The sequence below is a fragment of the Nuphar pumila genome, chromosome 9 (genome assembly GCF_984573655.1).
Source record: "Nuphar pumila chromosome 9, dmNupPumi1.hap1.1, whole genome shotgun sequence".
Classification (NCBI taxonomy): domain Eukaryota; kingdom Viridiplantae; phylum Streptophyta; class Magnoliopsida; order Nymphaeales; family Nymphaeaceae; genus Nuphar; species Nuphar pumila.
Window position 1 is genome coordinate 63,553,837 of NC_143257.1, and position 18,944 is coordinate 63,572,780.

The 18,944-nt window shown below is 35.3% G+C and overlaps 1 protein-coding gene across 1 annotated transcript; it reads left to right on the forward strand.

The window, feature by feature from the left end:
- The first annotated feature begins 302 nt into the window (after positions 1-302).
- Positions 303-8,981, forward strand: LOC149828615 (putative inactive cysteine synthase 2). The gene is made up of 5 exons (XM_090017098.1): positions 303-344; positions 441-550; positions 627-684; positions 1,420-1,683; positions 8,658-8,981. Exons 1-5 carry the CDS (start codon positions 303-305, stop codon positions 8,979-8,981), a joined length of 798 nt encoding a protein of 265 aa, XP_089873224.1.
- Positions 8,982-18,944: the final 9,963 nt, after the last annotated feature.

Sequence of the window (18,944 nt, forward strand, 5' to 3'; positions counted from 1 at the left end):
TATTTGGCTTCTCGATGGGGAAGAGGGATCGATCGATATGGTTGTCACGAAGCCGCCCCAGTCGGATCCTGTGGCACTAGAGAAGGTGACAGACGAGGAGGAAGACAATGTGGGTGGTGGCGGCAGATTAAAGAAGTATGATGTGATGGGGAAATCGGAAATGGGTGGAGCTGTTGGTGGTGGTGGTGGTGGGAAGAAGTTGGTGTTCTTTCCCGACGCAAGGAGGGGCTTCGATTTGGAGGACCTTTGGGTTAGCAGGGATCATAAGGATTAGCGCTTAATTCTGGTTTTACAGTCGGAAGATGGTGGAAGAACCAACCTCCATCGCACATGATGTCACTGAGGTGTGCCCTTTTCATTGAATTCCCGTTCGTCCCTTCTTGAAGAAACTTCATCCTTTTTCTTTTGTTTTGAATCTGCCTATTCTCTGTTTTGAACAGTTGATTGGGAAAACGCCTTTGGTGTATCTCAACAATGTCGTAGATGGCTGTGTTGCTCACATTGCGGCTAAGCTGGAGATGATGGAGCCATGCTCTAGTGTCAAGGATAGGTACTATGGTCACCTATATACATTCTTTTTCTTAAGCTTATCTTGTGCTCACAGTGGTTGACTTTGTTTTTCACATGATTGGGTACAGTATGATCCCCGATGCAGAAGAGAAGGAGCATATAACCCCAGGACAGGTTAGGAAATTCTTTTCAATTTCAGTATTGTACCTGGTGAATGGCCTTTTTACATCATCGTCACAAATATTGGGTATTTTTTGGAAAAGTGCTGCAATATTTTCATAAAAATATATTATCAACCATATTTGAAAATATACCACCAATTTGAATATCTTGTGGAATTTATTTTCTATGATCATCGTCCATATTTAGTTTCTATATTTTGATGACATTTGTATATTTTTCCTAAGTTATGAAAATTTGTTTTTTCTTAGTTCCCATTTTATATTTTTCAAGTTTGTAAAGATTTTTCCGTGTTATTCTTGACATTTATATAAGAAAAGCGAAATAATCATAAAATAAATCATCGTGTTGCTGAGGTGTTTGGTGTTAAATGACATTGCTTCCTTCTCACCACTTGGTACTTTTTCCCTTTTATATCTTGAAACTTAGCCTTCTGGTTCCATTCTTTACAACATTACTTACAATACTCTCTACTTAACATTTGTTGGGTTTTTTTTCGGGAGGAAAAGTATAGGGACTTGATATTCTCAAATCTTAACCCTGGATTTAGCTGCTCGACCCCATGTAGCTTCAACAATGTTCCATTGAATGTATCTTTTTTTAGAGTGTTCAATTTAGTTGTAAGGATTATGGCATGTATCGAGTTTGAACTTACTCAAGTTGATTGCTTCTCTGTGTGTGTGTGTGTGTGTGACATGTTCAACCTTTGTGTTTTTATGAACACCGAAGAGTGTCTTGATCGAGCCTACTAGTGGCAACACTGGCATTGGGTTGGCATTCACCGCAACGGCCAAGGGTGACAAGCTTATAATCACCATGCCTGCTTCTATGAGTGTTGAGAGAAGAACGATCCTTCTGGCTTTTGGAGCTGAACTAGTGCTCACAGACCCAGCTAAAAGCACGAAAGGTGTTGTTCAGAAGGCTGAAGAGTTGCTAGCAAAGACTCTCAATTCTTACATTCTTCAACAGTTTGAAAATCCTGCTAACCCAAAGGTACAAAATTGCATTTTTTCTTTTTATTAATTTTGTTGTCCTTTCATTCATCTATTTCTTCTTTTAGCTGATTTGGTGGCTTCATTCTCTACTCCAACTATTAAGTTGATTGAGCTGTTCTTGGCAATTACTTACAAGCAAAATCAGTTGGTCATTTTGGTCTTGGCATTTTGTGATTAATGTTGATAGCATTTAGATCTTTTATTATCTGTATGTTTTTTATTCATCACACTAAATTGTGATAGATTTTCTTGATGACAATAATCTAGATAGTCTCTTCGTGTTCTGTATCCTTTCTTTTATCTTCTTTCTTCTGATAGAATGTCTATGAACAGGAAGTAGAGGAGCAGGCAGAACACCACTAAATTGGAAGACACGGTCGTGAATAGCCCTGGGAGCGGCAAGGGGAATTAAATATCTCCATTTGAAAAATTTGTCACCCACAACAGTTATGCACTGTTTAGGCATATAGAGTTTGATATGAAGTATTTATATTTCAATTTTTTTTAATTTTTTTAAATTTTTTTCAAAAAATTTTGTGACAGATTAGCGACAGATATTATCCGTCGCTAAAATAGCAATAGATTAGCGACGAATAATATACATCGCAAAACTAAGTCTGTTGGTTATTTAGCGACAAATATTATTCATTGCTAATCTATCACTACTTAGTGACGGATTAGTGACAAATGAGTTTCATTGCTAATTAGCAACCAAAAATCTACGTCGAGCACTATCTATCACCAATCCGTCGCTAAACAGTTTAGCGACGGATTGACGATAGATAGCGCCCGTTGCTAATTCACGTTTTTCTTGTAGTGAAAAATATTAGTGGGTCTAGGTGTCTTTTTGAAGTTTTTTTTTTAAAAAATGTTTTTAACCCCTTTATTTTCAAGTTTTTTAAAAAATCAAACGAGGCCCACACTAGGTGGCACCACATTTGAGGATATTTAGGTTAGTTTAAGGTTTAGTTAGTGTTCAAGTTAGATTAGAAGTTTGAAAAAATCAAAATTGATTTTAAAACTCCACCTTTATTTTAGTATTTTTAAAACCTTATTTTTAACTTTTAATTAATGTTTTAAAAACCAAATGTGGACCCACAGAGGTGGCGCCACATTTGAGACTCTTTCAAATCAATTAGGAGTCAATTAGGTTAGCTAATTAGGGTTTGGTTTAGGTTAGTAGTCTTTAGGAAAATCCCCCCCCCCCCCCCCTTAATTGAATTAATTAAGAAGAGTTTTGAAAAAAAATAAAACTCTCTAATTAACCCTAATTAATGTTCTTTTGAAAATATATAAAAAAAGTCCATGGGGATTTTGACCAAAACATCATATTCTCTCCCTCTTTCATTGATCTTTCTTCCTCCTCAAGTTCAGAAGCCTCCACTGTTGCAGCCCAAGGTGAGCATCCCTTCCTCTTTTTATTTTTTCCATTTTTTTTATTGTTTTTCTATTATTTCCACCATTGTCGCCCTCTTTTGTGTATGAGTTTCTCTTTTTTCATTCAAGGCCAATGCTCACGACCCAAGATGATGATCTACTGATCATTCATGATGTTTTACATGATTTTGATCTATTAGAATCATTGATAATGCATTTATTATGCTAAATGCCCGAAAAGGATCGAAATTCGACCTTTCTATAGGTTGAATCTCTCTTTTAATGGCTAAATCAAATTTCTAATCATGCTTCCCTAATTTTTTTTTTTATTTCATCATATTCATGTTTATTTTAGTTTCTCAAGCATCAAATCATGATTCATTGCATTATTTACACGTTTTCTATGTTTTCAGCATGAATAATCAATTTTATTTCATTCTAGGATTTTAGTTTTGTTATTTACAAATCTGGTTGTCTGTTAATGTAATTATTTTGCCAGTTTATATTTATTAATAAAATCTAAATTTTTTATGGTGAAACAATTCATGTCTTTATGGTTTTCAATAAAAAAATTGGGATTTTTAGAGGTCTATAACCCTGTTTTCAAAAATCAAAGTCAGGACGTATTTTCTGAGTTGGGAAAATGTTGTGAAAATCCAAAAGCATTTTTCTAAAGTCATATCTCCCTCGTCCAAGATCAAATCGATGATCCTTAAAAAGCAGTGTACCCCTCATGATGTCTACTTCAATTTGTGAAATGTTTATAAATTTATAAGGTGGATTTCTTTATTTTTTTTTATCCAACAACATATGTATTTCTTGAACTGACAGACCTGATTCAGGGATTGAGTCAACTTGCTGGAACGATTTTTGCTTCACCAAAGATTGTATTGATAATACATAAAAATTCACTAATTTGTATGCATGTGTATTTTTTATGCTGTAATTTTCATAAATTTTTACCATGAATTTTTTTTTTCTTGAAGCTCACAATTGGAACCTATATTTCTTGAATAAAAATCTTGGTTCGAATAATGGTTCAACTTGTCAGATCAATTTCTTCCTCACCAGAGATTGTATCGATGATCCATAAATAAAATTTTTCTCTTTGTGATTTCTAGTATATCTCTGCAAAATTTTATAAATTTTTTAGACTTTTTACTATATTTTCCTGTACCCGAAACTGGATCTATCTATTTTACATCATTACATATAGGCCAAAATTAGGTACATATTGCCAAAATCATATCTTCCAGACCAGAGATGCTTTTTCTGATCTGTAAAAAAGATTATTTTTGTTCATTTGTCTAGTTGCTCTCTATAAAATTTCATAAATTTTTATGGTTGTTTGATATCTTATTTGGGCCTAACAATGTGATAGGTACGTGACTGCAGGCAAAATCACATATTTTCCTTTCTTTATTTAATATTTATATTTAAATAACACCAAAAATATATATTTTTCAATTTCATTTTAATTTTAGGGTTATTATAAGTATTCATGTCAATTTTTATAAATTTTTTAATTTATTTGATGCATTATTTAGTTATTTCATCAAAACAGGATGTTTGCGGAGTCCTGATTCAACTGAAACACGGGCAAAAATTGTTTTTTTTCTAATATTTCATTTTTTTTATGAAAAGCTTTATATTTTTAGGATTTGATTATGTTCATAATCATATAAGGGTTTTCTCTACCCGATTTGGCTTTATTTTGAATTTGTTTGATCCCTAGATTAAGCGTTTTACGAAAATCTTTTCTGAAAAACCCTAATTTTAAGGCTATTTTGCAATAAATGTCAATTTTTAAGGATATTTTGGCTATTTTTCTCAAAATTCTGAATTTTAAAGTTGTTTATTTTTCTTATTTATTCACTTATGCATCATCCTTTATTGTGTTTATTTTAGAAAAGCATAAAAAAAGGCTTATATCTGTATAAATCCCTCGATTTCCAATATTATTAGATAAATTTTGAAAAGCCGACATTTATCCACTAACAAATTTGCTAATTTTGCAGGGACACTCAAGATTGTATTTTTATTTATTATTTTTTTTCTCTTTTAATTTATTATTAATGTAAATTATAAATATTGGAATAAGAATTTACTTTTCTGCTTAGATTAGGGTTGCATTGCATATAGTTTATTTTCAATAATATTGATTATGTGATGGATGATGATTCATGCATATTCAAATTCACAATGGTCTATATAAATGGCACATGCACTCGCTTCTAAGGAGTTAATAAACTCAATGGAGTTCGTATTTGTGGCCATAGTCAGAATACGAACAATATCTAGATTTATCATCTTCTTTTAAGCCACAAACGGTCTACACTTTTAGGCTATTTTAAGAAATTATTACACATTTTCTAAAGTTTTTTTAAGTATTTCTCCCTTTTAGAATCAAATGAACTATATTCCATACATATTCATGGCCATAGTTAGGGATATGTGGCAAATATATTTCATCTAAATTCTATAAGGTACAATTTTTTTTTTTATCAATGATTTTTCACAAGTTCTTCAAAAAATATTTTCACAAACTGCATTCATGCATCATCTAGGTTAGATTGCATCATGAAAAGAGTTTCACAAGGCCACACGCCCATCCCTTTTGATATTTTTCAATTCAATCTCAGAAAATCTGATTTTCTTTGTCTTTTTTATTAAAATCGATTTTCTCATAAACCCCTTTGTTTTTCAAGAAATTTTCAATCTATTTTTAGTCCAATTCACAATTTTCCATTCTTTAGAAATATTTCCTAATTGTAGTTTACGATTTTCAAGGTATCCCCCTTTTCAAGTATTTCAAAACATTCCAAGCATACAGCATGTTTTCAGTCAAAAAATTTCTAAGTCATAGCATATGCCTGATTCTTCATGCATTTAGGAATAGAACATCAATTTAGACAGTTGTGTAAAGCAAAGCACATGATTGATCCTTGGTTTGATTACCTCTGGTTATGGTGCCAGGAACGGTTGAACCTTGTACCGAGAGACAAGTCTCATTCCTCAAAATTTTCTCGCATTTTAAAACAAAGGTGAGTTATTTTCAAAACTTTTTCAAAAGGTTAGTTTGACTTGCAAAAGTAAAATTTTGCAATGATAATAGGTTTGGCGACTGTGATGGGACCTGTCTTCACCTGATCAATATCGTACTTTGCTCTATTCAACTTGTCAAAATCATGTTCTATAATGTCAGCTCTATATCATGTGAACCTAGGAGCCTAGAATCAAACCCAACTGACATGGATTGCATATAGACTTAGGCATGGTTTGGTAGGACTGATTGAGGAGGCATTATTCATGCTCACTTAGATTTAGGTCAAATACAATCCTCCACAATCTAGGATCTAATTGAAAATATTATTTTCTTCTCAAAATTTTCAAAATTCTACTTCTTTAGGTCATTAGAGCCTTCTGTTTTCTTGCATGATAATCAATTTTCAAAAACAACCCCCACTTATTTTTATCTAACCACCACATTGCTGGGCTTTCTTCTAGAATCATAGTTCGGGACAAAGCCTCACAACTGGGCCACCTATTTGGGTTGATCCCCCCTACCACGTACTGAGGGCCATAGTCCAAAGTATATCAGTAGGTGCTCAAAGATATTGGAAAACATGAGCTTTGAACCAGAGAAAGTGTTTTTATGCCACGTATATCGAGTCTCAGCTCGAGTATATTGGCATAGCATGATTGGACATAAATGATCTGAGCCTTAGAGTTAGGATTAGGGTCCTACAACCATTTCAAAATTTATGCATTTAGAGTTAGCCTTTTAGGAAATGTTGTATGCGTATACTTATTTGTGCAGGATGTGATATGAATGTACCTTCGTTATTCTCCATTTATTTTCTTGTATTACTTTGCATTCTCTTTTATTTTTATAAATATTTTATCAAACCTTGGATGATTTTTCAAACAAAAATCCTCTATTTTCCTTCAAAACTCTAGGCGATTTACATCCTTCCTTTCCTTTGGATCTCGAATTTCAGCCTTATTTTGATCCTGCCTGCAACTTTAAAAAATCATGCATTTTTTCTCAAGTCTAGTCCTGATTTCCTATTTGTTTCTAGTCTATTCTGATGGCATCTAGTCAGCTTGATTCTATCTTTCCTACGGGTCATATCTCTTACGAGGTGCGAAAAGGTCTCCCTGAATATCAAACTCTAAACATCAGACCTTTCTTTTTTTGGTGATATTATTCTTGGCTAAAAAACTTCTCCCATATGTTTCCAGACCATCTAAGCGACTACAGATTAGAACTGACTTCATCAGTGGGAAAGCAGATCGTCAATGGCAATTTGATTCAAGCACTGGTAGAGCGGTGGAATCCACGCACCTGCACCTTTTGGTTTCTGTGAGGAGAGATGATTCTACTATTGGATGAATTTTCAGAGATTATGGGTCTACCTGAGCCAGCTGGTCAACCAGAGGATCCATTAGAGCAGCAAATTTTTATCAACGTCAAGGGACTCGACCCCCGAGATGCTTTAGCCTGAATGACTAGGCGCAGATCCTAACCACTGATAGACATATATAAGAGTCAGTGTGTTGACTTGTTTGAGCTATACCGACAGTATGGGATATTTGAAGAAGTCGATTCCTTATCCTAAGCAGTGCGAGAAAAGATTCAGCATGCAATGATCTTGTGCACGGTGGGACTAGCCTTCTTTCAGGATGGACAAAACTACATTGACATCAGAATAGTGTAGCTTTTGTGAAGATGGAAAAATCGGTAGACCAACCATCTCTCGGTTGCCATGGCCGTACTTGCCTTCTTATACCATAAATTGACTGACTTCATGCTCAAAGATTCGATCTTAGTAGAAGGGTGCATCTACACATTGCAATCTTGGTTCTTCTGGCACGTGCCAACTAGAGTGAGTTCTTTCATATATAATGATAAAGATCCACTACCTTGGTACAAATTCTTGATCGAGAACCTCCACGAAAAAGAAATAGTGTGGGATTACTTCGACCACCAAGAGTCATCCCCTCGATATACTTATGTGCATGGAAAGTGACTCAAGTTACTTGGGCCATTCTTTTCTATCTATTACCAGCCAGAGCGATGTGTTAGGCAGTTCTCGCAGAAGCAGAAGCAAATTGATGCTCGGATATTATTAGGCATTATGCCAGAGTTTGATCTAAAGTTTGCTCAGTGATCCAAAACATACCATTCTGCCAAATATAGTTGTGATTCTTTTGTTACCCTCACTGTTTTCCCTGGTCCTCGAGTGTCCTATGATTATCTTGAGTGGTGGCAAATTGTTTGTACACCCCCTTTTTGTCAAGTCTATTATCAATGAAATCATTTTCTTTTAATCACCTTTCATCTCATCATGGTTTGACGACCTCGCCTAGGTAACAAGACATATCTTAGTTGTTTATTTCCTTTACGAGAATAGCAACGTAATTGTCATAATTCTTACGAAGACCCAATCCCTGGTAATGGGATATCCTTCAAATTGTTGACCTGATCCTCATCGATTATTTTTCCTCTATTCATTTTTATCTCAATTCGTTCTTCAAGTCTAATCATCCATCTTGTTCTGCAAAGAGCACTCATGATTCCATATGGTTCAGACAAGGTTCGACAAGAAAATTGCACTTGTCCAGCATATCAGCTACTCATCTATATCCGAGCAAGAAATGGACTCCCCGCGATCTGCTAGAGATCAGAGCCAGCAGGCCAATGATGACATTGATCCTCATATGAACTCGTTATTCCATAGAATGATAAATAAGATGATGACCAAGCTAACAGAGGCCAGTTCAAGCAAGGTTCCCTCTAAGAAGAAGCTCAAGGGCCATACTATGAAAAGGCATCCGAAGATTTCAAAGAAACGGGTTCAGCACGAGGATACCTATGATGAAGCCAATTTAGTGGGTGATACCAATGAAGAGTAGAAAGCCTTTATCTCAACTCAGCAAGCATTTCGAAAGGCGGCCAACAAATCCAAGGATCAGTCTGTGGATGACCCAGTCCAGGCACAACTGAAGGAAATGGCCAATATGGTCAAAGATTTGCAGGTCCGTGACAAGGGCAAGAAGGTCTTCACGAGTGAGACCTTTTACGATGGTTTGGAAGGGGATAATAGTCTCGAAGACCTTTTCCAAAAATTTATCAAGTTCGATGGGACCGGCGATCCCAAGGCTCATCTCGCCATGTTCTTTGTCGAGTGCAACCGGTTCAGGAGAGACAATCGTGCTCTCTTTCGATGTTTTCATGCAGTTTGGAGGGTACCGCTACCAAATGGTACTCAAAGCACATCAACCCCATCAAGTTAAAGGAGTTCGACAAGGTGGTCAATCTATTTATTGAACATTTTCTGTTCAACACTGAAGCACTGCCAACATTAAATCATTTGTACAATCTGAAGCAAAATGACAATTAGAAAGCCAGAGACTTCATTTGTAGGTGGAGAAGCACCTGCAACAAAATGAGAACCCCCATCTCAAAGGAGCACACACTCCAGATCATCCTAAACAACTTCTCACAGCCTCTGAGAAGTCTTATTTCTACCTCACCCTCCATGTCTTTTATTGAGCTCACTCAATGAGTTGAATGGCTCTAGAAGGGAATGGAGAACACAGTCTATGAGGGCATTACCATTGCAAGAAGCAGTCAAGATGTCAAGAAGAAAACTCACTTTACTCTTTTTGCCAATTCCTCCTACAATAACAAAGGCAACAAAAATAATCATGGCAATAATTTAGAGGGATCCGAAGGCCAAAAAGGGAAGTTCTTCAACAATGATAAGTCTCTCCAATCCAGTCCCTAGCATAAAAAGAAAATTCAGGAAAAACTAAAGCGCAAGGCTAGAGTACTGATCGAATGTTCAGCCCTCTGGACGAGACACTTGAGAGTGTTCTGGAATATATGCTCGCGAGAGATATGATCTATTTGCCCAAAGTCGTTGATTTCCCATCAATTATGGCTAGATTCAAAGAACAGTTTTGCAAGTTTCACTGAGCAGTAGGGCATGACACAGAGAACTGTTTCATCCTTAAGAACATCATCCAGGATTGCATTGATAAAAATATTCTGGTGGAAGATAAAAGAGAAGAACAACCGATCATCATGACCAAGCCTTTCTTGGACCACTCAGAAGAATGACAATTCCAGAGTTTTCTTGCTTTCTTCCTTTATTTCTATCGTCTTATAGGGACAAGACAGGCCCAGTCTTTTATGTCCTTTTGTTAATCCCTGAAAATACTCAGTCATTGTCATCAATTTGACTCAATCAACAAAAGACAGATCTTTTCTTCATATTTTGGTGCCCATCATTTTTACTTCTATTTTGTCTATGCCATTATTCTTTTCTTTCATACAAAAGGCTATTTTTAAGGCTTGTAGTTTTCCCTAAAAACCCTTTTTTCATTTTTAGGATTGTTAAAACATGCCTCCCAAAATCAATCAAGAAGCCCATTGCCTTGTTACCTTTAGAGAATGTTTGTCAAATGTCAATTATCCTTCTTCTTTTTTCCCCTATTACACTAGGGCATTTTTTTAAAAATTTGTCTTCAAAACATCTTGTATGCAGGCAGGATCAAACAAAATATTTCACCATCCATTTGCATCTATTTGCATTTATTTGCATTCATTCCCATCTATTTACATTCATTTGCATCAAATTCATATACCCATTCAGGATAAGGGATAATTCTAAGACCCCGGTGATTGTCCAAGTCATCATGAGGGTAAGGATTGAAAATCTCCCATCACAATCATCAAGCATTACCAAGTGTTGTCCCTTTATTTGCCTGATCTGCATTCGCTTGAACCAATAGTTCGTAGGTTGGACCCCTGCTAAACCGATGTGGTTCTTAGGTTAGATTTCTAAGGAACTGGTAGTTTGTAGGTTGGACCCTTGATGAATTGATGTGGCCCTTAGGTTAGATCCCTAAGGAACCGATAGTTCATAGGTTGGACCCCTGCTAAACCGATGTGGTTCTTAGGTTAGATCCCTATAGAACCGATAGTTCGTAGGTTGGACCCCTGCTGAACCGATGTGGTTCTTAGGTTAGATCCCTATAGAACCGATAGTTCGTAGGTTAGACCCCTGCTGAATTGATGTGGCCCTTAGGTTAGATCCCTAAGGAACCGATAGTTCGTAGGTTGGACCCCTGCTAAACTGATGTGGTTCTTAGGTTAACTCCCTATAGAACCGATAGTTCGTAGGTTAGACCCCTGCTGAACCAATGTGGTTCTTAAGTTAGATCCCTATAGAACCGATAGTTCGTAGGTTTGGACCCCTGTTGAACCGATGTGGTTCTTAGGTTAGATCCCTATAGAACCAATAGTTTGTAGGTTGGTCCCCTGTTGAGCCAATGTGGCCCTTAGGTTAGATCCCTAAGGAACCGATAGTTCCTACATTGAACCTCTATCGAACTATTCCAAAATTCAGTCTTTGTACTAATCGAGCTTTCAAAATTCAGTTGTCAAGCTAATTTTTAAATCCAATTTTCAAATTTTTCAGTTTCCTTTGGGATTCGAGTTCTGACTTGAATTTTCTTTCCTTTAAATCTGAATTAGTTTAATTTTCTTTTGGGATTCGAGTTCCGACTCAGATTTTCTTTCCTTTAAATACAAATTGGTTTAATTTTCCTTTAGGATTCAAGTTCCAACTCAAATTTTCTTTCCTTTAAATCCAAATTGGTTTAATTTTCCTTTGGGATTCAAGTTTTGACTCGAATTTTCTTTCCTTTAAATCCGAATTGGTTTAATTTTCCTTTGGGATTCAAGTTTCAACTCAAATTTTCTTTTCTTTAAATCTGAATTGGTTTAATTTTCATTTAGGATTTGAGTTCCGACTAGAGTTTTCTTTCCTTTAAATCTGAATTAATGTAATTTTCCTTTGGGATTCAAGTTTCGACTCAAATTTTCTTTCCTTAAACTCTGAATTGGTCTAGTTTTCCTTCGAAGATTTGAGTTTTGACTCGAATTTTCCAGTTTTCTTTAACGATTTGAGTTTTGACTCAAATTTCCTTCCTTTAAACTCAAAGAATCGTTCTAGTTTTTCTTTGAAGATTTGAGTTCTGACTCAAACTTTCCTTTCAAAATCCAGTTTAGCACTGGTCCTTCAAAATTCAGTTGTCAAGTTGGTCCTTTCATCACATCTAGCTTTCTGTTGGTTCTTTCACAAAATCTAACTTTGCGTTGGTTCTTTTACCAAATCCAGTGTTCGTACTGGTCACTCTTTCAAATTCAATCCTCATACTGGTCTCACATCAAGATTCAGGCTCTGCCAATTTTTAGACTTACGGGTCAATTCATCTTTATCAGTATGACCTCTGGGTCGCCCATCTTATATATCAGACCTCCGGGTCAATCAATTTTGGTAGGTAGACCTCCAGTTAACCAATTTTATCAAGCAAGCCTTTGAGTTACCAATTTTATCAAAATCAATCATTTTCTTACCCACATGCCACTTTTGCCAATCATGGTCATTCAAGACCCGACCTTCATGTTGGACTCGTTCATAATTGGCTCAATATCAAATATCAATCATTTTTCTTGCGAGAGACCCTTTCTTACAGGGAGAGTCCGAGTGAGCTCGTTCCTTTCGTATGCAATTATTGTTTATTCACTGAACCCCTATTTTAAGGAGAATTTAAAGGGACTTGTGTCTTTGCGAACAGTTTGTAAAACAATTTTTATTGTCATACAAGGATCCCTGTTTTCACGGAGAGCTTCGACGAAAACTCATTCTCCTTGTAGCCCCCAATGTCTTTTGTTAGGCCATCCCGTCATCGAGGACCCTCTTTTCAGGGAGAGTATGATGGACTTACTCCTCTATGACAATTCATCGATCTTACCCAATCGGCCACCTTTCTATAAGAGAGGCCTAAAGTTAGAGAGTTTTGATGAAAACTTAATTTCTCTTCAAAAGAGTCATTTTGCAAACACCTCCTCTTTAGGAGATAGAGAAGTAGCTTTTTATTACCCGTTCAGATAAGGGTCAATCTTGAGTCTCTCCTTTGGAAAAAAAACAGGAGAATTCAGTCACAAATATGTTGATTGGATGTCAAGCGATCTCTTTCATTAAGGATTTCAAGAACATTTTGCCAATTTGCTATTAAAAACAGTTGTTGATCTCAAACTTTTAGTGCACAAAGATTTTACCTCAAATTACCTTCAGTATTCTTTCTAAAAGGATAAGACTTTTGCGAAGAAAGATTCAAAATTCAAAGCTTTTATGTTGGTCATCCAAAAGGATGAAAGAAAAATCTGTGATGTGACTAGCAAGAAAAATTCAATGATATTGAAAAGCCATAAGTGAACTGATATTGATCATAACTATGACACATTTTTAAAAACCATTCTTATGGTAACAAGGTAGTGGAAATATCCTGGGTGATAAAAAAAGAATCCACTCAATCTCAATATCTCTTCTATCATTCAAGCTATAATTAATTATTTGCAAAAGGGATCTCTCAATTATTGTCAAGTTAAAGACTAGTGGATGAGTTAGACCTCCAAGGTCAAAGGAGACTCAAATCATCTTCAAGTTGAAGGAGTGTGTGATATGTCCTTCCAGAAAAAGTTTAAATCATCGCCAAGTTGAAGGCTGATGCGATGAACCTCCCGACAATCTCTAAAAGATATTTGATTTATGTTATCATAAAAAGATTTCCAACCAAAGAGACAATATTATCAATATAACTCATGGGATCAAAGAAGACTCAAAACATCTCCAAGTTGAAGGAGCTTGTGATGCGTCCTTCCAGAAAAAATCAGAACATCGCCAAGTTGAAGGTCGATATGATGCAATTCTCGCCAAATCCCAAGAGAGCTCAATTTTCATGTCTCAAAAGAGCATAAAAGATCATCAAGAGATTTCAACCAAAGAGACAACATCATTAATATAATTCTTGGGACTAAAGAAGACTCGAAACATCTTCAAGTTGAAGGAGCATGTGATGTGCCCTTCTAGAGAAAATCATAACATCACCAAGTTGAAGGCTGATATGATGAAATTCTTTCTAAATCCCAAGATAGCTCAATTTCTATGTCTCAAAAGAGTGTCAAAAGATCATCATAGGTAAACCTCAGATATCAAATTGCCAGAAACTGCCAAGAATTATCTTTATTTATGTGAAATTCTTTTATCAATATCCTTTTATAAATCACTTTTATGATATTGAGAGCAAATTCCTTTCTTTTCATATCAAGAAGATGGATAGCTTCCTTGAAGAAACCCAACATCAATCATTTGATTTTGATTTTGATTCTACGGAGTTAGCCCAATTAGAGGCAATACTTTAGGTAGAAGAGGGAATATTTTTCACACAAATGTGCTTATTTTCAATTATTTTTTAATCAACCACGATTTTTATCTTATTGGCAATCTTTTCACGTTATCCCGACATGAAGTAAGAGCTTGATGTCCATTTTTGATATATTCTAGCGTTGTTATCCCTCTTTAGGACTTGATAACATGATTTTTCAAGATTCTTCCCTTCTATTTTTAATCTGAGCACACGGGCTCTCAGATTCGCACACTTTCCTGTGTTCCCCACTGTCCCACCATAGATAGTTCATTTTTTTGTTTTTGGTTGGAGGTTGAGCCAACATCTATTTTTCCAGTAAAAGGTTATTTCAAAAGCTATTTAGTCCCAGCAATGAGATGCCCAAGATCAATCCCTTTTCGAAGCTTTAGGAAACCCCATTTTCATGTTTTTGCAAACCCGTCTCGGATTTATTGTGCGAAATCTGAAGGTTTCATCATGGTTTCTTCATTCGAGGATTCTATTTTATCCATACCCGTTCAGGTTAAAGGTTACATCTGAGCCTCACTTCGTGAGGTATTTTATCCATGCTTGTTCAGGTTAAGGGTTACACCTGAGCCTCACTTCATGAGGTATTTTATCCATGCTCATTCAGGTTAAGGGTTACACCTGAGCATCACTTCGTGAGGTATTTTATCCATGCCCATTCAGGTTAAGGGTTACACATGAGCCTCATTCCATGAGGTTTTTATATTATCCATGTTTGTTCAGGTTAAGGGTTACATCTGAGCCTCCTTTGTGAGGTATCTTCTTCCCGTTCAGGGTAAAGGTCAAGCCTGAGCCTCATTTCGATGAGGTGAATCTTCCTCTATATTTCCTTCGTTCCACATCTACCACCACCACCAGAGTTAATTCTTTCATACCCAGTCAGATCTTCTAACGGGGGCATTTCTATAGCCTAAATTTGATGTGTGTTTTTTTGCCACTAAGCTCGACTATCAATCGGCTTAGTAGCAAAGATGGGCATCTGTAAACACCTCAAATTTTTCTCATCCATCCTCAAACACCCTCTTTCAGTAGATGTCAATCTCAGTAGGAGTCTAACCCTAAGTTTGTCCTAGTTTAGGTGTCATTTTGCCCATTTCATCAAAAAATTACCATTTTACCCATAGGTCACCTTAGGCACCCTGTCAGTCAGAGTCGACCCAGCTCATTTTCAAGCTCAGAATAGTTAGAATGTTTGTCATTTCTAGCTCACATGAGCTCACGGTGAGCAAATCCTATTCGTTTCTGACCATTTCGATTAAAATTGGTTCATTTCCTTAGAAATAAGATCATTTCTACCTCAAATTTCAGTCAATTATTCCTGAGTCAGTCAATCTCAGTCGACCCTATTCTCTTGAGTCTAACTTGAGCTCACCAGAAGTTCAAGTGGCCCAGATCTAGTTCAATTCTATTTCTCATAGTCTAGGAGTCCACTTTAGCCCATTTCAGCTCATTTTAGCTAAAATTGAGTTCAATCTAGTCAGTTGAGCTAGTGTTTGAGCTTCATATTTAGTTTATCTCAGTATTTTTGACCTTCATTTTAGCTCAAACACAATGCGGTCTCGTCATCCATTTCACTCCAGGTTGCATTTCTTATCATTTCTATGAGAATTGTACCATTTCTCAATCATTCAGTCAGGAAGTTTGTTTGAGTCAGTGTCATTTTAGTTCACTTATGTTCAGAAACCCTAGGATTCAGTGTAAAGCAGTCGAGACCAGTTCAAAACTTGTTTTATTATCATTCCATGCCCTGCAGGGGAAAAATCATTTCTCGAATCATTCTTGTCTAGAACTTTATTTTATCATTCCCCTAGCTGGTACAATCACTAATCAAAGCTCGAATCAGTTCCTTTCCTAAAAATTTTAGCCATATCAGAGGCTTAATTCACATTTGGATCGGATCCAACAGTGGGTCCAATATCCAATTATCATTTTTTACCTTCGAACATGAATGTTCAGTTCTTTATCCTTGCCAGAGGTTCGGGACTTCAAACCGCTCATCCAGGGCTTATCATTTCCTGTCATTTTGTAACCATTTCATATCATTTCATGTCATTTCTTATCATTTTATATCATTTCATGTCATTTCATCACATTGCATGTCATTCTCGAGATCCAGCACTCTGATTTTTCAAAATCTCAAATCCAGATTCGAGTTTTAAAACCTTATTTCGAAATCAATTTTAGAAACATGGGTTTTAAATCGACATTTTCCATTTGGCCAATCCCCAAGACTTTTTATATTCCTTATTTCAAAACATTTTTCTTAGAAAAATGATCTGTATTCGTTTTGAACTCGCTTTTTAAACCAGTTTCCAATTTTTACAAATTTCTTCAAGTAGGGCCCACCCTGCAGGGGTGCAAACCCTAATTTTTCCATTTTTATTCAAATTCATTCTATTATATGTTTTACGTATTTCAAAAATACAAAAATATTAGTGGGTCTAGGTATCTTTTTGAAGTTTTTTGAAAAAAAAATCTTTTTTAACCCCTTTATTTTCAAGTTTTTTAAAATCGTTTTCTGAAAAATCAAACAGGGCCCACAGTAGGTGATGCCACATTTGAGGGTATTTAGGTTAGTTTAGGGTTTAGTTAGTGTTCAAGTTAGATTAGAAGTTTGAAAAAGTCAAAATTAATTTTAAAACTCTACCTTTATTTTAGTATTTTTAAAACCTTGTTTTTAACTTTTAATTAATGTTTTAAAAACCAAATGTGGACCCACAGAGGTGGTGCCACATTTGAGACTCTTTCAAATCAATTAGGAGTCAATTAGGTTAGCTAATTAGGGTTTGGTTCAGGTTAGAAGTCTTTAGGAAAATCTCCTCCCTTAATTGAATTAATTAAGAAGATTTAAAAAAAAAAAAACTCTCTAATTAACCCCAATAAATGTTCTTTTGAAAATCTATAAAAGGGGTCCATGGGGATTTCGACCAGGACATCATCTTCTCTCCCTCTCTCATCACTCTTTCTTTCTTTTCAAGTTCAGCTGCCTCTATTGTTGCAGCCCAAGGTGAGCATCCCTTCCTTTTTTTATTTTTTTCATTTTTTTATTGTTTTTCTATTATTTCCACCATTGCCACCCCCTTTTGTGCATGTGTTTCTGTTTTTTCATTCAAGGCCAATGCTCATGACCCAAGATGATGATCTATTGAGCATCCATGGTGTTTTACATGATTTTGATCAGTTAGAATTATTGATAATGCATTTATTATGCTAAATGCCCGAAAAAGATCAAGATTCAACTTTCTATAGGTTGAATCCTTCTTTTAATGGCTAAATCAAATTTCTAACCATGCTTCCCTGATTTTTTTTTATTTCATCATATTCATGTTTATTTTAGTCGTTCAAGCATCAAATCATGATTCATTGCATTATTTACACATTTTCCTATGTTTTTAGCATGAATAATCAATTTTATTTGATTCTAGGGTTTTAGATTTGTTATTTGCAAATCTGATCGTCTGTTAATATAATTATTTCACAAGTTTATATTTGTTAATAAAATCTAATTTTTTTATGGTAAAATCATGCATGTGCCTACGATTTTTAATAAAAAATTGGGATTTTTAGAGTTTGTAATCCTGTTTTCAAAAATCAAAGTTGGGACCTATTTTCTGAGTTGGGAAAACATTATGAAAATCCAGAACCATCTTTCTGAGGTCATATCTCCCTCATCCAAGATCAAATCGATGATCCGTAAAAAATAGTGTACTCCTCATAATGTCTACTTCAATCTATGAAATTTTTATAAATTTATACGGTGGATTTCTCTATTTATTTGATCCAACAACAACATCTGTATTTCTTGAACCGACAGACCCAATTCAGGGCCTGAGTCAACTTGCCACAACGATTTCTCCTTCACCGAAGATTGTATTGATGATCCGTAAAAAACCATTGATTTTATGCATGTCTATTTTTTATGATGCAATTTTCATAAACTTTCACCATGTATTTTTATTTTCTTGAAGCTCACAATTAGAACCTGTATTTCTTGAATGAAAATCTTGGTTTGAATAATGGTTCAACTTGCTGAATCAATTTCTCCCTCACCGAAGATTGTATCGATAATCTCTAAAAAAGGGTTTTCTTGTTGTGATCTATAGTATGTCTCTGTAAAATTTTATAAATTTTTAAGACTGTTTGCTATATTTATCAACACCCAAAATCAGATTTGTCTGTTTCATATCGTTACATATAGGCCGGAATCACGTACATATTGCCAGAATCATATCTCCCTAACCGGCGATGATTTTTACAATCTGTAAAAAGAGTTATTTTTGCTCATCTATCTAGTTTCTCTATTTAAAATTTAATAAATTTGTATGGTTGTTTGATATCTGATTCAAGCCTCACACTGTGACAGATATATGACCATGAGCAAAATTGCATATTTTTCTTTCTTTATTTAATATTTATATTTAAATAATACCAAAAATATACTTTTTTTATCGCATTTTAATTTTAGGGTTATTAAAAGTTTTCATGTCAATTTTTATAAATTTTGGAATTCATTTGATGCATTATTTAGTTATTTTATCAAAACAGGATGCTCGTGGAGTCCTAATTCAACTGAAACTTGGCCAAAATTTG

What these genes read in the sequence shown, in the direction of transcription:
- LOC149828615 (XM_090017098.1), top strand. Translation starts at nt 303, where the DNA reads ATGGTGGAAGAACCAACCTCCATCGCACATGATGTCACTGAG. An exon ending in TCGCACATGATGTCACTGAG is followed by an intron (nt 345 to 440) that starts GTGTGCCCTTTT and finishes TGTTTTGAACAG; the next exon opens with TTGATTGGGAAAACGCCTTT. An exon ending in TGCTCTAGTGTCAAGGATAG is followed by an intron (nt 551 to 626) that starts GTACTATGGTCA and finishes TGTTTTTCACAT; the next exon opens with GATTGGGTACAGTATGATCC.